The 22,920-nt window shown below is 40.3% G+C and overlaps 2 protein-coding genes across 2 annotated transcripts; both read left to right on the top strand.

Annotated features, from left to right (window-relative positions):
- Nucleotides 1–2,636: 2,636 nt before the first annotated feature.
- LOC141680678 (uncharacterized) lies at nt 2,637–3,077 on the top strand. The gene has a single exon (XM_074486840.1). The coding sequence runs from the start codon at nt 2,637–2,639 to the stop codon at nt 3,075–3,077; it is 441 nt and encodes a 146-aa protein (XP_074342941.1).
- Nucleotides 3,078–4,420: 1,343 nt separating this feature from the next.
- On the top strand, nt 4,421–5,729 carry LOC141680677 (uncharacterized). The gene is made up of 2 exons (XM_074486839.1): nt 4,421–4,945; nt 5,538–5,729. The coding sequence occupies exons 1-2, from the start codon at nt 4,421–4,423 to the stop codon at nt 5,727–5,729; spliced, it is 717 nt and encodes a 238-aa protein (XP_074342940.1).
- Nucleotides 5,730–22,920: the final 17,191 nt, after the last annotated feature.

Genomic DNA, 22,920 nt, shown 5'->3' with positions numbered 1-22,920 from the left:
CCACGCCCAGAGGATGAAGAGAGGGTACCTCGGGCCGGAAGCATTCATATTATTCTAGGTCGGTCTCACCTTGGCGGAGACAGCCAGAAGGTGATGGACAGGTATGCCCGAAAGCAAAGGACAAGCCCCTCACCAACGTCAACCATCTGAGCCAAAGGCCCCCGGAGCTCTTTGAAAGGGAGGCTGATGAGATCGTGTTTAGGGAGAACCATGCCAAATGGGTGCATTACCCTCATACAGATGCCCTGGTTATTAAAATGAAAATTGGGACGGTGAATGTTCACCGAGTAATGGTGGATACCGGGAGCTCGGCTAACATTTTGACTTATGATGCCTACAAGAAGCTGGGATTGTTGGATAGAGAATTAACTTCGACAGGTGGACACCTATACGGGTTCACGGGGAACTCGATCAGAGTGAAAGGGACAATTCGGCTCCCGGTGATCATAGGAGAAGAGCCATATGTGGCCACCCAGATCGTTATGTTCACGATTGTAGATCAGCCTTGTGCCTACAATATTATAATGGGTAGACCCCTTATGAGGGCAATGAGGATGGTGACCTCGATCCATCACATGACGGTAAAATTCCCAAACCCCACGGGGGTAGGCTTCTTGAAGAGCTATCAATATGAATCGAGGGTCTGCTACAACCAGGCACTCAGGGTGGCTGAGTCAGAAAATACATCAAAGGAGATGGTCCAACCGGGTGAAGACGATGTCCCCATGGAAGAGGCGGAGGGCAAAAAGAGAGTACGTCCTGAGGGACATGAGACTTGTAACCTGATTTCAATCGAGGAGTTACCCGAGAACTATTTCGAACACATGGGGATTCAGGTGGAACCACGCCCAGGGGCCTTTCTGATGGAAGCCTCTCAGCCCATCATGCTGATACAAGAAGGGATTGTAGAAGAGGCAAGTGATGAAGAAGAGAGCCCAGAACAAATCGCTGTAAGACTCAGGAAAAGGAAGTGGGTGTGCGAAGAAACAACCACAACTATGGATCTGCCGAACGGAATCACTCGTACGGTCACTATGACCTCTGAAAGCTAGGTAAATCTGTCCCGAGCTCATCAGCCCAAGCTCGAGGACACAGAAGATTTGGCGATCACAGAAGTGGGGGAATCTAGTGAGGCTCGAGCAGACTTAGACCCGAGAATGCCCCCGATGGTTGAGAGGGCTGGAGCCGCAAATGATACGATTCCAATCCTGGTAGACCTAAATGATCCTTCCAAGGTACTCAGAATAGGCTCTAATTTAAGCGCCGACTTGAGGGAGGATCTGGCCCAATTCTTGAGGAGAAATTTGGACGTCTTTGCATGGTCACACTCTGATATGATAGGGATTGACCCGAATGTCATGTGCCACCGGCTCAACTTGGACCCAAAAAAGAAGGGGGTCAAACAGAAGAGGCGGTTGATTAGTGGAGAGAGGGCGGAAGCCCTCAGAGAAGAAGTAGATAGACTAATGGAGGCAGGGCTTATAAGGGAAGCCTTCTACCCCATGTGGTTGGCCAACCCCGTGCTTGTCAAGAAGCCCAATGGTAAGTGGAGGACATGTGTGGACTTCACCGACATGAACAAATCTTGCTCGAAGGATAGTTTTTCTCTACCCTGAATCGACCAGCTGGTTGACTCTAGAGTTGGGCACGCAATACTTAACTTCATGGATGCTTATTCGGGATATAATCAAATCCCAATGTATGGGCCATATCAGGAGCACACCTCCTTTATCACTGATCGGGGCCTCTATTGTTATATTGGAATGCCTTTCGGGCTCCTTAATGCAGGGGCAACCTATCAAAGGCTGGTGAATAAGATGTTCAAACATCAGTTAGGGAAGACCATGGAAGCCTATGTAGATGACATGCTTATAAAGTCAAAGGAAGCAAAGGATCATGTTCGTCACCTATCGGATATGTTCCAGATCCTAAGGGAGTACAGGATGAAGCTCAACCCACAGAAATGTGTGTTCGAGGTCGAGTCAGGGAAATTTTTTGGATTTACTGTCAATCATTAGGGCATTGAGGTCAACCCCGCCAAGATACGAGCCCTACTCGAGATGAGATCCCCCCGACGGGTGAAGGACGTCCAAAGCTTAACGGGGCGAGTGGCTGCCTTAAACCGCTTCGTCTCAAAGTCCTCCGACAAATGCCAGGAGTTCTTCAAGGCAATTAAAGGAACGAGGAGGAATTTTGAGTGGACAAAAAAGTGTGAAGAAGCCTTTCAGAACATAAAAAAGCTTCTCAGCAGCCCTCAAATGCTGTCCAACCCAAAGGAAGGAGAGATTTTGGTCCTATACTTGGCCATCTCTGACTTTGCAGTAAGTGCAGTATTGGTTCGAGAGGAGGATGGTATCCAGCTCCCGGTATATTATGTGAGTAAAAGGCTGGCTGATGCGAAGATTTGGTACACGAGCCTCGAGAAATTAGCATATGCTCTGATCCTGGCCTACCGAAAGCTCAGGCCCTATTTTCAGGCGCACAGGATAGAAGTGCGAACCTCCTACCCCCTCAGGCAAGTAATGCACAAATCGGAGTCTTCTGGTCGAATGCTGAAGTGGACGGTTGAGCTCGTCTAATTCGAGGTGGATTTTAAGCCAAGGACCATAATCAAAGGCCAAGCCCTGGCCAATTTTATGTTAGAATTTCCTCCACATCAAGAAGTGGAGCCGGGAGCCCTTGTTGTCATACCTAGCACAAAAGAAGTCGGGCTGGAGAGCCAAAATAGTGCCCCGTGGTGGAGCCTATTTGTGGATGGAGCCTCTAATAGTGATGGTGCAGGAGCTGGAATTGAGTTAATCAGTTTTGAGGCGCACAAGATCAGACGCGGGACTCATCCGGCCTTTCATGCAACCAACAATGATGCTGAATATGAGGCCCTGATCAACGGTCTCAAGCTAACTGTGGAAACGAAGGTGGAGAATTTGAATGTGTTTAGTGACTCCATGATTGTGGTATATCAGATAAATGGGGGATATCAAGCTAAGGGGCCGAGAACGGAGATTTACCTGAAGTGTGCGCAGAGGATAATCGTGAGGTTCAACGAGGTGAGGATGGAACTAATCCCGCGCGGGTAGAATAGGCTCAGATATCCGCGGGAACGGATATCTTACCCCATGAATGATCCTTCCAAGGTACTCAAAATAGGCTCTAATTTAAGCCCCGACTTGAGGGAGGATCTGGCCCAATTCTTGAGGAGAAATTTGGACGTCTTTGCATGGTCACACTCTGATATGATAGGGATTGACCCGAATGTCATGTGCCACCAGCTCAACTTGGACTCAAAAAAGAAGGGGGTCAGACAGAAGAGGCGGTCGATTAGTGGAGAAAGGGCAGAAGCCCTCAGAGAAGAAGTAGATAGACTAATGGAGGCAGGGCTTATAAGGGAAGCCTTCTACCCCATATGGCTGGCCAATCCCGTGCTTTTCAAGAAGTCCAATAGCAAGTGGAGGACATGTGTGGACTTCACCGACCTGAACAAAGCTTACCCGAAGGATAGTTTTCCTTTACCCCGAATCGACCAGCTGGTTGACTCTACAGCTGGGCATGCACTACTTAGCTTCATGGATGCTTATTGGGGATATAACCAAATCCTAATGTATGGGCCAGATCAGGAGCACACCTCTTTTATCACTGATCGGGGCCTCTATTATTATATCGGGATGCCTTTCGGGTGCCTTAATGCGGGGGCAACCTATCAAAGGCTGGTGAATAAGATGTTCAAACATCAGTTAGGGAAGACCATGGAGACCTATTAGATGACATGCTTGTAAAGTCAAAGGAAGCAAAGGATCATGTTCGTCACCTATCGAATATGTTCCAGATCCTAAGAGAGTACAGGATGAAGCTCAACCCACAGAAATGTGTGTTCGAGGTCGAGTCAAGGAAATTTTTGGGATTTATTATCAACCATAGGGGCATTGAGGCCAACCCCGCCAAGGTACAAGCCCTACTCGAGATAAGATCCCCCCGACGGGTGAAGGATATCCAAAGCTTAATGGGGCGAGTGGCTGCCTTAAACCGCTTCGTCTCAAAGTCCTCTAACAAATGCTAGGAGTTCTTCAAAGCAATTAAAGGAATGAGGAGGAATTTTGAGTGGACAGAAAAGTGTGAAGAAGCCTTTCAGAACATAAAGAAGCTTCTCAGCAGCCCTCCAATGCTGTCCAACCCAAAGGAAGGAGAGACTTTGGTCCTATACTTGGCCATCTCTGACTTTGCAGTAAGTGCGGTATTGGTTCGAGAGGAGGATGGTATCCAGCTCCCGGTATATTATATGAGTAAAAGGTCGATTGACGCGGAGACTCGGTACACGAGCCTCGAGAAATTAGCATATGCTCTGATCCTGGCCTCCTGAAAGCTCAGGCCCTATTTTCAGGCGCACAGGATAGAAGTGCGAACCTCCTACCCCCTCAGGCAAGTAATGCACAAACCGGAGTCTTCTGGTCGAATGCTGAAGTGGACGGTTAAGCTCGGCCAATTCGAGGTGGATTATAAGCCAAGGACCACAATCAAAGGCCAAGCCCTGGTCGATTTTATGTTAGAATTTCCTCCACATCAAGAAGTGGAGTCGGGAGCCCTTGTTTTCATACCTAGCACAGAAGAAGTCGGGCTGGAGAGCGAAAATAGTGCCCCGTGGTGGAGCCTATTTATGGATGGAGCCTCTAATGGTGATGGTGCAGGAGCTGGAATTGAGTTAATCAGTTCGGAGGCGCACAAGATCAGACGCGCGACTCATCTGGCCTTTCATGCAACCAACAATGATGCTGAATATGAAGCCCTGATCAACGGTCTCAAGCTAGCTATGGAAATGAAGGTGAAGAATTTGAATGTGTTTAGTGACTCCATGATTGTGGTATATCAGATAAATGGGGGGTATCAAGATAAGGGGCCGAGAACGGAGCTTTACCTGAAGTGTGCGCAGAGGATAATCACGAGGTTCAATGAGGTGAGGTTGGAACTAATCCCGTGCGGGTAGAATGAAGGCGAGGACGAGCTAGCTAAGCTCGCCTCACGCCGCGAGGCCACTCTGTTGTGGGTCGTGCTCCTTGATATACAGAGGCAGCCTAGTGTGCCTGAGCACGAGGTGGGTAGCCTCAATAATAACCTCGGCCCCATGTGAATGACACATATCTTAGCCTACATAAAAGAAGGTTCACTCCTGGATGAAAAGAATGAGGCAAGGAGGATAAGATACAAAGCAGCCCGCTATGTGATATATGATGGGGTCATATATAGAAGAGGGTTCGGTGTGCCCCTCCTCAAGTGCATAGAGGGGGATGAATGCAATTATATACTAAGGGGAGTAGACGAGGGCATTTGTGGCAATCACTCGGGGGTAGTTCTCTAGCTCATAAAATCCTCCGTCAAGGTTATTACTGGCCAACGATGAAAAAAGATGCCTTTGAATTCTCACGGGCCTATGATAAGTTTCAGTGATATGCCAATTACTATAACAGGCCCGTGGCTCCCCTCACATCCCTCATGAGCCCTTGGCCCTTCGCTATGTGGGGAATTGATCTGATTGGAGAATTTCAAAGGCCAAGGGAGGAGTCAAGTATGCGGGTGTTACGGTAGATTACTGCACTAAGTGGGCAGAGGCCGAGCCTCTAGCCACTATTACAGCAAAAAAATTCAAGGTATTTGTGCACAGGACTATTGTGTGTCGCTATGGCATCCCTTATAAGTTGATATCTGACAACAGGAAACAGTTAAATAGCAAGGAAATGTGAGAATTTTGTGAGCAGCTGGGGATTCAGAAGAGTTTTAGTGCAGTTTTCCACCCCTAAAGTAACGGGCAGACGGAGGCTGTTAATAAAATCATTAAGCACACCTTGAAGGCAAAGCTTGAAGAGAAGAAAGGGACATGGCCGGAGGAGCTCGCCCAGGTCCTGTGATCTTACAACACGACTCCCCGAACTATAACTGGAGAGACCCCTTTTTCTCTGGTGTATGGGTGTGAAGTTATGGTGCCCGTTAAAGTAGGGGCAAGATCTTTTCGGAGGGACAACTATGACTCAGAGGCAAATGAGGTCAACCATCGGCTCTATTTGGATATGATTGAAGAAACTGGGGAAGATGCTTAGATCAAAATAGCAGCATATCAGTAGAGGACAGCTAGGCACTATAACAGTAAGGTGCGAGCTTGGACTTTTAAGGTGGGAGACTTGTTTATGTACCGGGTCATGCCAAACACCAAGGTGGTGAACCACGGAGTCTTTGGGGCAAATTGGGAATGCCCCTACAAGATAAATTCAGTGCTCTGGGAGGGAACCTACCACCTCAATGATATGCAAGACAAGTTGATCCCGAGAGCCTGGAACGCGGAACACCTCCGCAAGTATTATCAGTAATATTATTTCTTCTCAGACTTAGTATTATCTTAAAATATTCCTAAGTCTCGGGGGGTAGTGCCATATAGGTGCCTCCTTGAGACCACAAGCATGTACTCCTTTCACTTTCCATTATCTATGAATAAACGATTGATATCTATTTGTGCCCTTGATATTTTAACTCCTGTTAATAGATTAAAGTACCCAGCAGGGGAGCCCATCCTTGGGAGCCCATGCGAGGACAAAACAGTTGTTTTATTAACATGTTAAAATTACAAGTTAAGTCGGGCCCCAGCCCGCTTCACAACAAATCTATGGAACGAGCTGGGCTCCAGCCCGCTTGGAAAAATAATGAGCACAAAGCGGATTTAAGATAACGATAGTGAGAGGTGACCGCAATCTAACTTAAGAGTTAAGGATAGCTGCAATGCGAGCCTGTATCAAGGCGAGTCGGGCAAACCAGCCCGCTGTCATGATATCAAGGCGAGCCGGGCAGACCAGCCCCCTGTCATGCGTACATGGCCCGGGGTCGCATTATACTAGAAGAAGATGCAGGAATAAGATGCGAGCCCCTAGGCCCGGCCCGCTAATGTGAGTATACCTACAACATTTGTGAGTTAGTAATGATGCGAGCATGCTCTACTTAAATTATCACTGATTTTTAATTGAACATGAATGCGAGCTGATGAGCTTGGCTCGCTATGAAGGTGTAATACCCGCCATACGCGACTAGGGCTATGATAGCTTTTCGTCAGTAGGGGCATGGTAAGTTTACACAAAATAAAGAAAACCATCTAGCATAGTAAAGACAAATGCGGGCACAAAAGACTTGTAATTTTATACAAACAAGAGATAAATAGGTTATGGCTCAAGGCATAATATTTGAAATACAAATGTGAGGCGAGAAGGGTGCCCTCTTACCCAGTCAAAATTCTAGTTCTAAAATAAAATTACACTAAGGCTTATCAGCCTCTGCCTCCCTATGAACTTCATCATCAGTGACCCGGACCTGCTCGGCTGTGAGCCGGGCCTCCTCAGCAATTTGGGCATCCCTTTCCATCTCCAGCTTCATCTTCTCAGCGTGCCTAGCTGTGCTCACACCCAGAGCCGCCCAATCGAAGTCAGGAACCTTACGGATGAAGATTTTCATGAAGTTCCTGGCCCCTAGGTTCCTGGCATCAGCGAGGGCGGCCTCACGGCCCTCGGTCAGGGCAGAAACTGACCCCTCCAGCTCGAGCACCCTCTCCTCGAGGCTATCCTTCTCCTTCTTCCACGCTTTTACGGCCAGGTCATGAGCCTCCTTCTGCTCTCTTTAAGCCTTCTCATGAGCAGCATTCAGGTTAAGCATCTTCTAATTATAGCTGTTCACCAGCGTAACTTTCTCTTGCCCATGCACAGCGACCTTACTCTGAAGAGATTTGACCTTAGAGTTGAGCTTTGTGTTATTTTAGCTGAGGGCTCGCATCTCTCGAGCCTTAGACAGCTGACGGTAATGCACCTCAGCTGCGGCCTGAGATAGTGCGTCCTGGTTGGCCTCAAGAGAAGAAGAGGACTAATTCTTCACATCCTAGTCGTTGATGTTAGCTTGAGCAAGCCGGCCAAACGTGGTCACGACCGTGTTGAGTGAAGAAGAAGTTGGAAGAGGGGCATCAGATGGAGCAGCCTTCTTTGGGTCAGGCTCGCCAGTTTTTCCCTTCTTATGGCCTCTATGCCTTTTCAGCCGAGGAGAAGGCCCTGAGTCCTTGAGATGCTCGGAAAGAGTAGTCATGCGGGCTGGAGGGTTGGCCTGAGAGCGAGCCCTTGTGGTCGCAGCAGCGGACTGAACTGGGCCCGAGGCCGCAACTTGCTCAGCTTCTTCCATAAAGGGGATAGGGGAGATGGCCATTTCTGAAAAAAGAAAACAATAAAGTGATATATTAGTCACAATGAGATATAATGAAAAAAAGAAAATGCGAGCAGATAAATGCAGAGAATTGAAGTGCAATGTGAAGTGGGATGTATGTAGAAAATGTAAATATACGAGCACACGAGCTCGCACATGCGAGTAGACAGGCCCGCATAAGCGGGCCTGACGTTCTTACCCTTTATGTCCCTCTTCTTAGATTTCTTCTTTTGAGGGGTCAGCCTCACTCCTTCCTTCAAAAACCCACACGCGACCAGATTTGAGGTCGTTATGAGCTTTCAAATATCCCTGTCTGCCTTAGAAAGATTTAGAAGGCTGTCCGCGTTTATTTTTTCTTGTCCCACAAGGACAGTGCGAGGCGGGGTGGCTGGAGATTAAAAAACATTTTTTGTTAAAAGAAAGAACTATGGTGAAGGAAAGGAGAGCGTCTAGGGAGGACTTACATGGATTATAATAAAAGTGGGTCTGGACTCGAGGCACCTCGTGGACATAAAAATAGGGGCACTTCCATTTTCCTGAGTTGCTCGGCCCCTTGTGAATGAGGTTCTTCTTGTTGAAGCACGGCCAGACAGAGAAGTAGAAATACCCCAAGACGTTGGGAGAATGCTTTAAATTGAGGAAATAACACAGCTGCCTCACTGTTAAAGGAGGAAACCCGCATCTATTATATATGATGTACAATGCGAGGGCGGCCCGTTATCCATTTGGGTTGATCTGCAAGGGTGCGAGCTAGTAGTACTCTCAGACATCCTTGATGAAGGGATGAAGGGGAGAGGAGATTTCTTGCCTTAGAAGGAAGGTAGACAAGACCATGAGAGGCACCCTGCCTCCATTCCCCGGATGGTTAAATCTGTAGCATCTATTATATGTGACAACGTGGCCCTCGAGCTGGAACTGCTCAATGTGCTCGGCCAGATGTTTCTGAGTAAGCGAGGTGGGCAGATCGCGGCAAGCGAGCACCTTAACCTCCTCGGTTGCAGTTGAGCTCTCCTCCCCATCAGGAATAATCTGCTTTTTAATAATTATTTCACCTTCGAGCTCAGGCTGGGCAGGAGGCACATAGGGTTCAGGAGAAGCCGCGGGGACGTAGTTATAGTTACAAATCTTAAATTGACTTGTAACATCTGCCACCTCCTCACTCTGAGGAGAATCATAGGACCAATGCGAGCCGTCCTCTTCACCCTCGAGCCCCAAGATGGGATATTCTGCAGTTACGGGCTCCTTTCCCTTCTTCTTGGTGTCGTAGTATGCATTTCCCAGGTCGCTGTCAGTGGACTCTGAGTCGAGGTGAATGGGGTTGAGGTTGTTGGCTGCAGCTTGCCTCAGGCGGGCTGCCCTCTCTTCAGCCATACCTCTTAGAATCTCCTCAGCTCATTCTTTATTCAAGGGAGCGGGCTCACGGTTTAACAGCTCCTCCACCCCAAGGGAAGCTAGTATATTGGAGAGATCCATAGGCCTGTTTCTCCAATCATAAATGTTCTTCTCCCTGGTGTAATCCTCAGGGTTCGGGTCGAGGTGAATATTAAGCAAGCTGGAGCCTCCTGCTTGCATCGAGTTCTCAACTCTGGCAATATTCAGGGCCCCTTGGGGGGTGATAGCAGAGCCAGGGGAAATGGGTTGGCTGAGAAGGCAAGAGAGTGAAGTCAGCTCGCGTTGAAAGTCCTTCGAGCCTCACTGCTCGGGTGGATATTAATTTAGTGGAGACGGAGTGGCTGAAGAACGAACCGGGCTGGCAGAGGTGCGAGCCGGGCTCGAGGAATAGCGAGACGATCCATAAGAGCGGGATGAAAACGCACTTGAAATCTATAAAAGATGGTGAAAATTAGTGTGTGGCCCTAAAAAGAAAGCAAAAACAAGTATGGGATCGCACCTAAGTATCCTCACATCTCACACAGGATCGCATATAGGTATCTATACGAGCAGACGGGCTCGCATCGCGTGTTGTGGTTGTGTGTGAGCTCGCATCGAACAGGTGGTGTGTGCTCGCATTGTGCATATGAACAAATATCAATGAATATGGATGATTAAGGATCAATGGGGTACCTGTGGGTGAAGTGTAAGATGATCCTCATGAATCTGTTTCCGGAGAATATCGCCGCCAGTTGACGATTCTTGTGGTGATGATGGTTTTCGCCGTGGTAGATCCTTGAGCAAAATGAGCAGCAATTCGAGAAGTGTTCTTGGAAATGTTGGAAATGAATTAAAAACTCACATATTTATAGGGGATAGGAGAGAGAAAGGGGAAGCGACACGTGTCACCATCTCAGATGATGACACGAATCCCAATGTCGGTTGTCCAACAGCTGTCATGTGATCAAACACATGATCGTTGAAAGGCATGCGAGGTGAGGCACGCGAGGCGGTTTGGTGTGACCTCGTGGGCTCGTACTTTTGTGGCCATAAAAAGCTAATGCTGGAAAAATTCCTAGCCTCAGGATGCGACTAGGAATTTTGGGGGGTAGTTGTTATGCCCGCTTTCGGTCATGGGCCCTAAACAGGTCCCCATGGGTGCATTGAATAGCTGGACTCTCATGTGTGGGCTACAATCATGGATTAATGTGACTTGGGCCAGCATATACGGGCTGGGCTCGTGACATGCGAGCTGGGCTCATGACATATGAGCTGGGCTCACACTTGTAACGAAGGCTCACACTTGCCATCTGGTGTCCACACGCGAGGTGGGCTTAGGTGTCCGCACGTCATGGGCTCAGGTGACTTCATGCGAGATGGGCTCAGGTGACATTACTCGAGTTGGGCTCGGTAGCCCACACGCGGGCTGGGCTCAGGTGCCCATATGCGGGCTGGACCCATGAGCCCACATCTTATGAAAATAGAGGTAATATTGTAGTACTCGAAAAGAAAGGTGGTGCGGGCCGAGGTGACCAGGCCGGCCTGCATCGAAGGACTTTGTGTGCAACATGGAAAGTGACTCTTAAATGACTGAGTTGCTCGTAGATTTCGGGGCCGACACGGGTTATTCCTACAATTACGGGAAGAAATGCGGAGATGCCGCAAGATTGTAGGAAGCGTGTGGAGCCGATCGAGATTCACGTGACTAATTGGCTGAAGGCCTGACTTTATCGTGGGTTTGGGCTGCATGGGTTGGAGAACCCTAACCCTAGCCTACGTGACTTGTTCCCCAAGAACTACGTGAGGCTTGATCCCAATAAATAGGATACGTAGGCACTTGTATGAGACATGAGTCGACACTTGATAGAGAATAACAAACCCTATTCTTTCTTAAGGAGTCAATATACAAGCTCAGCCACCACCATACATAACCTTCCTCCGCCCTCAAACACCGTCCTTGATTCTTGTTCCGCCTATCAACCTCCACAACACTGTTATAGGAAATTCTCCCTATAACACGCACCATATCCAAATCAAACACAGTTATATATTCACAGTAGAATTGTTCTTAAAATTGAAAATTTAGTCAGAATTACATTCAACCCCCCTTATGTAATTCTTTGTTAAATTGTTAGGAAATAACAATTGGTATCAGAGCAAGCTCTTGAAGAACAAAGAGTTTAAAGATCACAACAACAGACATAGATGAGCATCTGGCTTTTCTATCCAGGAGGTTTACCAAGCTCAAATTCAAGAAGAATTTTGGAGCAGCCAAGTCAAACAGAAATATGGTTGATAAATCTAAGTTCAAATGTTTCAAGTGTGGCTTGAGTGGTCATTTTGCCAATGAATGTAGAAAGCCTGATTCTGATAGAAAGAAGTTTGAGCCTGTAGATTGCAAAAGGAAATATTTTGATTTGCTCAAGCAAAAGGAAAGAGCCTTTCTAACTCAAGAAAATGACTGGGCTGCTGATGGATTGGATGAAGGTGAGGATACAAGCTATGTCAATCTAGCCCTAATGGCCAAATCAGATGAAGCAGAGGTTAGTTCTTCAAGTAATCAGGTAATCACCACTAATCTAGCATAATTATCTAAAGTTGAGTGTAATATGCCATAAATGACATGTCTACTGAAGTATTTCATCTGTGTGTTACACTCAAATCTCTCACTAAAGAAAACTCTAAAATTAAAGAGAACAATTTGTTTTTAAGTTAAAGAAATAATGTGGTATAAACTCAATTTATTGAGTTTGAGAAACTGAAGATAGAGTGCAAGGTTGCCAAAGATGAACTAACTGAATCCTTAAAGAAAGAGGAAATTTTAAGAAAGCAGCTTGAACGAGAACAGGAAGTAATCAAAGCATGGAAATCATCTAGAGATGTCCATGCTCAATTTACTAAAGTTCAAGGTATGGAATCCTTCTGTGATGCAGCCTGGAAAAAGAGCAAGGAGAAAATGAATTTCAACTTGGAAGAAGGACCTTCAATGAATGTGGATTCGACGAATGATGAATGTTATCCGTCGAATGATCATAAGGATTATCCGTCGAAAGACAAGGAACCACATTCGTTGACTGAAAGAAAGCCGGTTAGCAAATCCCAACTAGCTAAGTTAAATGAGAAATATGGATCAGTTTCCAAAAACTTTGTTACATGAGAAACAAGTCAAGTGAAAAAGTACAAGAGAGTCAATGTAGGGCATCTGTCTATTAAGCAATTAAATGACAGATTGGAGAAAATTGAAGTGAAAGAAGAGTCTAAAAGGTAAAAGAACAGGAATGGGAAAGTAGGAATTAACAAACATAATAACTACATACCTGGTAAATATGCTCCAAAAAAAACCTGTGTTAAGTGTGGTGGTGTTAATCATTTATCTGTTAATTGCAAACTTGTTATGACTGCTCCCATGTCTGCACCTCCTTCATTTCCCAGTATGCCTACAATGCCTGTGAATGTTATGCATGCACATAATTTGAATGCACGGTTTGCTAATATGCCATTTGCATAAAATCCTTACTATGCTGCATTTAGTATGCCACAAATACCATTTAGCATGCCATGCTGGAATAACATGTTTACACAGAATATGCCTTTCCATGTTAATCAGCCTGTGCATGATAATTCTGCAATGATGAATGATTTCAAAGATTCTACTCAAATGACTAAGGATGAAAACCAGATACCTAAGTCAATTGAGGAAAGGTCTAATAAACCTAGGAAAAGGGCTAACAAAACAGGACTCAAGGAAACTTGGTTACCAAAATCAATTTGATTTATTTTTATCGAATCAAAAATATTTTGAAGAAGATGTGATGCAGAGTTGTTGAAATCGAAGTTTTAGTTGTGGATAAAACAACTAACTCATTTGGTAATGAAAAGCAGCGACAACAACTAACCTAAACGTAACCTTACTTGCTTCACGTAGAGCTGGCAATCTCGTATACGTCACAAGAATGACATGAAAATTACAGATTTGGGTTCACTTTTTCGGTACACGAACACGAAAGTACACAAACATGAAATTATATGAAATAATTTAGTGTTGGTTTTCATTTTACCCATAGGTAAACCACAGAAAACGAAAGTACACAAATTAAAATCAATGATTAATAAATATATTAAAATTGTATAAGGATTGAGATAAAAAAAATGATATATAATATTTATACAAAATAAATATAAGGTAATGTAAAATTGGGCCACAATTTTTTAACGGCCTATGGACAAGTTTATTAACTTAGTAGCTTTAGGTTTTCTTTTCGCATCTTTCTTTATCTTCCTGGTCTTTCTCCTTCTTTTAAATCTAAGGCGCCGCTAGTAAGTATTGAGATTACTCTTCTGAACTTGATTTGTGATGAAGAAACAAACATTAATATTTCGGTAACATTCACTCTCTTTACCATATCAATGATTTTTGGTGAGTATAAATAAAATATACAAATCAAATATATTGTGATATTGTTATACGTTAAAAATCACTTAATTGAAATGTTGAAGGCGAGATATACACGACAAGTACAGTACAACCAGCAACAACGAAAGATTTTTTCAAAGATGATGAAAATTTCTTGTACTTTTTGTTCATTTTGTGTTGACACGGAATGTTTTGTTTCATTTTCATTTTGGAAAATTGGTACACGAATAAATTTCGTTTCATTTAGGATTAACTTGTGTGACACAAAATACGAAAGTACACGAAATGAAAGTACACGACACGACACAAATTTCCAGCTCTAGTTTCACGTATTATTGTAAATTTTTATTAAAAAAAATATAAATTTACAAAATATTTTGCAGACACAAGAAAATACTCTACACAGCTAAATTTTGTAACAAAATACACTGGGAACTTCAAAGACTACTTCACATTAGAAAAACCTCACAAATAAACCTCGAGAGCTTCCTTACAATTCGAAATCAACTGTTTACAAACTACAATAACATAATCTATTTAGATTTCAAAATACGAGCCTCCAACTTTTTCACAAAAATTTCATAAATTACTAATAATTTTGTCGAACGAAAAAACACTCTGCACAACTAGATTTGGTATCAAAATCAACTTTGAACAACCAAAGAGACCTGAACTATAAAATCTTTACATATTAATACTAGTTCTAAAACAAAATTCCTTATAACTACATAATATACAGTACGAGATTAATAATTAAATATTCAAACCAAATTTTGCAACTAAAAATAAATGTACTTCATGAAATTTTTGAATTTGACAGATATGAATGTTTTGAATTTAATATGAAGTTATTATATTAAGTGATTAGAACATATCTTTTCACTGCTTTATTGAATCAGGAAAAAAAATTAAAGAAGATGTGATGTAGAGTTGTTGAAATCGAAGTTTTAGTTGTGGATAAAACAACTAACTCATTCGGTAATGAAAAGTAACGACAACAACTAACCTAAACGTAAGTTTAATATGCTCCATGTATAGCCGAGAATCTCGTACATGACCCGAAAATAAGATACAAAAATGACCCGGAAATTATGGGATTGGGATCGCCTTTTCCGTACACGAACTCGAAAGTACACGAACACGAAATTACACAAATTAATTTAGTGTTGGTTTTGGTTTTACCCTTAGGTACGCGACACGAAATAAATTAATGATTAATAAATATTTTAAAATTGTATAAATATTGGGATGAAAAAATTTGATATATAATATTTAAACAAAATAAATGGAAAGAGATATAAAATTGGGTCATAATTTTTAACGGCCAATGGAAAAGTATATTAACTCAGTAGCTTTAGATTTTCTTTTCGCCCCTTTCTTTATCTTCCCGCTCTTTCTCCCTCTTTCAGATCCAAGGCGTCGCTAGTAAGTATTGAGATTACTCTTCTAAACTTGATTTGTGATAAAGAAACAAACTTTAATATTTTGATAACATTCACTCTCTTCACCATATTACTGATTTTTGGTGTGTATATATAAAATATACAAATCAAATCTATTGTTGTTATGAATTGATTGTTATATTCAAAGATTAAATAGTAAAGCTATATGTAGGAGTAGATTACTTGCAATTCATTTAATGTACTTGTTCCCTCCTTTGTCTATAAATAGCCACGTTTAGTAAGAAGTAAAATGCACCCTGAGCATCTTCTCTGCTCTTTCTCCTCCTCAGCTCTCTCCAATAAAAATATAGTAGTTCTTTTAGTAGCTCTTTTAGTAGCTCTTTTATTGTGCTCTTTTATTGTTACTATAGCCAGTATTTTATAACACGTTATCAGCACGAAGCCCTGCCGAAACTGAGAAGAATGGATTCTTAATATATATGCATTGCTGATTGTGGTACAACTCATACGATTCTACATAACCGAAAGTATTTTACCCAAATAACCAAAACCAAAGCTCAAGTCGGAACGATTTCCGGCGTATCTAATATAATCGAAGGTTTTGGAAAAGCTAGTTTCGTCCTACCTAATGGTACCCACATACACATTTCAAATGCATTATATTCTAGTAAGTCTACTAGAAATCTTCTTAGTTTTGAACATATCCGACTCAACAATTTTCACATCGAAACTACCTCCGAGGCTGATAGAGAATATCTTCTTATTACTTTCGTTAATCCTAGAAACAACAAAATCTTAGAAAAGTTTCACTCACTTTCCTCGGGATTATATATGATAAAAATTTGAACTATTGAGTCACAAAATGTCGTTGCTTCCAAACTCATAGATCCAAAATCTTTTACACTTTGGTATGAAAGATTAGGTCATCCTGGCGTCTCTATGATGCGTCATATTATAGAAAATTCTACTGGTCATCCTCTTAAAGATTTTAAAGTTCTTTCCAACAATGACCTTCCATGTTCAGCATGTTCTTTAGGAAAATTGATTACTCGACCATCCCCTACTAAAGTCTAGCTTGAAAGCCCGATTTTTTTAGAAAGGATTTAAGGGGAAATATGTGGATCTATACACCCATCATCTGGCCCATTTAGGTACTTCATGGTATTAATTGATGCCTCAACTAGATGGTCTCATGTTTGTCTTCTCTCAACTCGTAATGATGCTTTTGCAAAACTACTTGCCCAAATAATCAAATTACGAGCTCAATTCCCAGATCATTGCTTTAAGTCAATTCGTTTAGATAATATCGGCGAATTCACATCTGCAACTTTTGTCGACTATTGCATGTCTGTAGGAATCTTAGTTGAACACCCAGTTCCTCATGTACATACATAAAATGGGTTAGCCGAGTCTTTTATCAAAAGACTCCAACTTATTGCAAGACCGTTGTTGTTGAAAGAAAAATTACCTACATCTATTCGGGGTCACGCAATACTTCATGCTGCTAATATTATTAGGATTAGACCAACTTCCTACAACCAACATTCTCCGCTACAAATGGTACTTGGTCAAGTTCTTAATATTTCTCACTTCAAAATTTTCAGAAGTGCTGTATATGTGCCGATTGCGCCACCACAAAGATCGAAGATGGGAGCTCAAAGAAGAATAGGCATCTACGTTGATTTTGATTCCACATCTATAATTAGATATCTGGAGCCTCTAACCGGAGACTTATTTATCGCAAGATATGCAAATTGTCATTTTGACGAGTCTATGTTTCATCTCTTAGGGGGGGATAAGCATTCAAACAAGGTTAATCCTGACATAACATGGAATGCATCAGGATTATATTTTCTAGATCTACGTACCGGTCAATGCGAACTTGAAGTTAAAAGAATTATTCATATGCAAAACATCGCAAACCAAATGCCTGACGCATTTAACGATTCTAGAAATATAACTAAATCTCAAATAGTTGCAGTAAATACTCCAGCTAGAATAGATATACAAATTCAAAAATCAGATACAAAAAAATTGGTTACAGAATCAAAGTCATGCCTGAAGCATGGTAGACCGGTCGGTGCAAAAGATGGTGCACTACGAAAAAGAAAAATAAAGAAAATTGCCCCTGAAGTGGCTCATGCTCCAGAAGAGGCAAATACCCCTAAAGTGTTATTATCTCCTGAAGAGATTTCAGTCCCCGAAGATACGGGATTAAACAATCATGAAATTTCAATAAATTATGTGCATGATATGAAATTATGGGATCGAAGTAAAGCCATAATCGATGATATATTTATGTATTCCGCAGCATTGGATGTAGACATAAATTTTGATCCTGAACCACAAAGTGTGGATGAATGTCGTCGAAGAAAAGACTGGCCAAAATGGAAAGACGCAATCCAAACAGAATTAAATTCATTGCATAAAAGAGAAGTATTTTGACCTGTTGTCCACACACCAATCAGAAATAAATGGGTATTCATAAGAAAACAAAATGAAAAGAATGAAATTATGAGATATAAAGCCCGACTTGTAGCACAGGGGTTTTCTCAAAGGCCTGGCATTGATTATCAAGAGACATACTCGCCAGTGATGGATCGAATTACTTTTTGTTTTAAATTAGGTATGGCATCTAAAGAAAAATTGGAAACACGTCTTATGGACGTCGTTACTGCATACCTGTATGGTTTACTTGATAGTGAATTTTTTATGAAAATCCCAGAAGGGTTAAAAATGGATGAGTTCAAGAAACCTCATCATAAATACTCCATCAAACTTCAACGATCATTGTATGGACTTAAACAATCTGGTCGTATGTGGTATAACAGACTTAGTTGTTATTTACAACAGAATGGGTATATTGGTAACCAAATTTCTCCATGTGTTTTTTATCAAAAAATCACAATCTGGTTTTGTGATTATTGTTGTATATGTGGATAATTTAAACCTTGTAGGAAAAGCTACAGAGGTTGATGAAGCTGTCATATACCTAAAGACAGAGTTTGAAATGAAAGATCTTGGAAGGACAAAATATTGCTTTGGTATACAAGTCGAGCACTTGTCATCGGGAATTTTCCTCCACTAATCTACATATACAGAAAAGGTTTTGAACAGATTTTACATGGATAAATCTCATCCATTGACTACTCCAATGGTGGTTAGATCTTTAGAGCCTCATAAAGATCCATTTCGACCACGAGAAGATGATGAAGAGGTTCTTGGTCCTGAAATCCCATATCTAGGTGCAATTGATGCACTTATGTATCTTACAAATAATACAAGGCCAAATATTGCATTTGCTGTGAATTTATTGGCTAGATTTAGCTCTGCTCCAATGGACAGACATTGGAATGGGATTAAACATATACTCCGTTATCTTCGGGGAACAACAGATTTTGGATTATTCTTCCCGAAAAACTCAACATCTCAGTTGATCGGATATGTAGACGCTGGATACTTGTCAGATCCTTATTTTGGCAAATCACATACTGGAATGTGTATTTACATATTGCGGTGTAGTCATTTCCTAGAAATCCACGAAGCAAACTACAGTGGCAACCTCAACAAATCACTCAGAACTCATTGCAATTCATGAAGCCAGTAGAGAATGTATTTGGTTGCGGTCTATCATCAAGAATATTCAAGAATCATGTGGATTACCAGACATCACAAGAAGTCATACTGTCATGTTTGAGGACAAAACTGCATGCATTGATCAACTTAAGGAAGGATATATCAAAGGGGACGGGATGAAGCACATTTCACCAAAATTCTTCTACACTCATGAGCTTCAAAAGAATGGTGAAATTGATGTACAATAAATTCGGTCATCTGACAACCTTGCTGATTTATTCACGAAATCATTACCGAATTCAACATTTGGGAAGTTACGACATAACATTGGAATGCGGAGACTTAAGGATTTGTTACAACAAAACTTCAGAGAATGATTAGTTTTTCCAAGGGGAGATTTTACTCTTTTTCCTTTATCAAATTTTTATCCCACTGGGTTTTTTGCCAAGGTTTTAACGAGGCAGTCTATGATCCACTATATAATAAAAATCAAAGGGGAGTGTTATGAATTGATTGTTATATTCAAAGTTTAAATAGTAAAGCTACATGTAGGAGTAGAAAACTTGCAATTCATTTAATGTACTTGTTCCCTCCTTTGGCTATAAATAGCCACATTCAGTAAGAAGCAAAATGCACCCCGAGCATCTTCTCTGCTCTTTCTCCTCCTCAGCTCTCTCCGATAAAAATATAGTAGTTCTTTTAGTAGCTCTTTTATTGTGCTCTTTTATTGTTACTATAGCCAGTATTTTATAACAATTGTAGGCGATGCACGACAAGTACAGTACAACTATCAACAATAAAAGCTTCTAAAAATGATGAAAATTTCGTGTAGTTTTTGTTCGTTTCGTGTTAACATCAAAAATTTTATTTCATTCATTTTACAGAACTATACACGAATTTATTTTGTTGAATTTTCAGATTAAGCATATGTAACGCGAAGGTACACGATACGAAACGAATTGTCAGCTCTAGTTTATTGTAAAATTTTAAAATAAAAAAATCCACATTTACAACATATTTTGTAGACACAAGAAAACCTTATGCACAACCAGATTTGCTACTAAAATCAATCGGGAACTTCTAAGACTACTCCACATTAGAAATACCTCACAAATAAACCTCGAGAACTTCATTACAATTCGAAATCAACTATATACAAAACAAAACAACATAAACTAGTCAGATTCAAAATACGAGCCTCCAACTTTTCACCAAAATATGATAAATTACTACTCATTTTATTGACGCGAAAAAAACAATGTGCACAACTATATTTAGGTCATGTTTGGTATTACTGTAGCTATAACAGCTTTTTGCTAAAAAACTGTCAGAAAGGTGTTTGGTAATTTTAAAAGCTGCTATTTAGAAAAGCGCTTTTGGTGTAAAAGTTGTTGTTAGTAAAAATATATCCTCATGCTTTCGGAAAAAACCGTTTTCAGCTTTTGTAGGAAGTAACTATCAGTTTCACCATCAAACCTTCTCAAAAATATTATTTTTATATATTATATCTCAAAATATGCATAAATTAAAAAAATTACCAAACAGTCATCTAATTTTCTAGACACCACTTTCACCACCAGCACTTTTTCTCACAGCACAGCAGTTTTCAATAGCACTCCCAAACAAAACCTAACCAAAATCAACTCAAAACAAATAAAGCAACCTAAACTATATAAATATTTGCATAATAGTACAAATTCAAAAACGAAATTCATTATAATTACATAATATACACTACGAGGTTAATAATTAAAAATTCATACCAAATTTTGCAACTAAAAATAAAAGTAGTTCATGGAATTGTTGAATTCGACATATATAAATGTTTGAATTTATTATTAAGTTATATTAATTGATTAGAACATATCTTTTCACTGCTTTAATCGAATCGGAAAAAATTGAAGAAGAATTGATGTAGAGTTGGTCGAAGTTTTAATTGAGGATAAAACAACCAACTCATTCAATAGTTAAAGAAACAACAACTAAACTCAACGTAACTTTACTATGTTTCACATATTATTTTAAATTTCTAACTAAAATCATACAATCCTTTAAAAAAAGTTAAAGTAAAATTGTATAATTTTACTTTTTATCATATATATATTACAAAATCTTTTAAGGGTCGTTTGTTTCAAGATGTGATATCAGATTGAAATCAAGAATCGGATTAGAGTGGTATGGTGATGAGGTGTCATATCTGATATCATGCCTTTAGTTCAGTGTTCAAATAAATTTTCTTAATTTAAAATAGTTTAAGTCAATAATTTTAATTTAATTAAATATATCAAAAAATGTATTAAAATATTTTTAGTTCATAGATCCATTTTGGTATTAAACATTTACACTTGATTGTCTAAAAATAAATTAAAATTATAGAATTTACATTTAAATTAAACCCCTCCCTCATACCAACCTTCTCTTGGGTACGAAAAACCAAGATATCTTGGGGGTTCGAGAAATGGATATCAAATTTTTTTAACCAAACATCCAATCACTACAAGAAAACAAGGTTAAATACAACTGATTTAAATTCGACTGGGGTTAAATTCGACCGCACGCAGTCAAATCCTTTGGACACGGCTAAATTCGACCGGCTTCGGTCGAATTCAAATGGGCGTATTTAAACGGTTGTATTTACAACCAATTTTAACCGAAAAGGGTCGAAATTAAAACGTTCGAAATTAAACCGGTCGAATTTAACCCTTAAATTCGACCAATTTCTTTTTCAGTCGAATTTAGCCACAGTAAAAAAGTGGAGGGAATTTTTCCATAAAGTAATTTATTTGGCACTCCTAAATTCAACCGATTTCGGTCAAATTTTATATTTAAAAATGGCGGGAAATTTACCCATACTTTTAAAATTTTCAAAAGAAAGTGAGGGAAATTTCCCGCCCTTTTCGAAGTTATATTTCAATAGAATTCGGTTGTATTTAGGATTTTTCAGAATTTTATTTTTTAATTAAAACTTTATTCAATTGTTAATGAATATTTTGAAATTATGAATATGGGAGAGAATTAAAGTTTACCAAATAAAAAAATTATTTCTGAAAAAAATAATTATGCGCTATAAGAATTTTCAAATTTCTTTATTTTTTAAAAAAATAAAATTGATGCTAGTTAGTTGTACTGATACTTGACTTTTAAAATTGCAAACCAAATAAAATTATTTTGATCTAAAAATTTGGTTATATCATTAATATGTATATGTATTGATATTCGTATGGTTGGATCGATGAATACTTTTTTAAAAAAAATCGAAACACCAATTCAGGACCAAACACTAGGTAGTTGTACTAGTCAAACTGATGTTTGACTGTTAAAATGACAAACCAAATAAAATTATTTTAATCTGAAACTTTGGTTATATCATTAATATGTATATCTATTGATATCCGTACGGTTGGATCGATGAATACTTTTTTTTAAAAAATCGAAACACCAATTCAGGACCAAACAGTAGGTAGTTGTACTAGTCAAACTGATATTTGATTGTTAAAATGACAAACCAAATAATATTATTTTGATCTGAAACTTTGGTTATATCATTAATATGTATATCTATTGATATCCGTACGGTTAGATCGATGAATAATTTTTTTAAAAAAATCGAAACACCAATTCAGGACCAAACACTAGGTAGTTGTACTAGTCAAACTGATGTTTGACTGTTAAAATGACAAACCAAATAAAATTATTTTGATCTGAAACTTTGGTTATATCATTAATATGTATATCTATTAATATCCGTACGGTTGGATCGATGAATACTTTTTAAAAAAAATCGAAACACCAATTCAGGACCAAACACTAGGTAGTTGTACTAGTCAAACTGATGTTTGACTGTTAAAATGACAAACCAAATAAATACATTTTGATCTAAAACTTTGGTTACATCATTAATATGTATATCTATTGATATCTGTACGGTTAGATCGATGAATACCT

Source organism: Apium graveolens, chromosome 8 (genome assembly GCF_009905375.1).
Source record: "Apium graveolens cultivar Ventura chromosome 8, ASM990537v1, whole genome shotgun sequence".
Classification (NCBI taxonomy): Eukaryota; Viridiplantae; Streptophyta; class Magnoliopsida; order Apiales; family Apiaceae; genus Apium; species Apium graveolens.
This window is presented reverse-complemented; position numbering and strand designations above follow the sequence as displayed.

Coding starts and splice junctions, on each gene's coding strand:
- LOC141680678 (XM_074486840.1), top strand. CDS start 2,637: ATGTTAGAATTTCCTCCACATCAAGAAGTGGAGCCGGGAGCCCTTGTT.
- LOC141680677 (XM_074486839.1), top strand. CDS start 4,421: ATGCACAAACCGGAGTCTTCTGGTCGAATGCTGAAGTGGACGGTTAAG. Junction 4,946..5,537: donor TAATCACGAGGTTCAATGAG/GTGAGGTTGGAA, acceptor AGAATTTCAAAG/GCCAAGGGAGGAGTCAAGTA.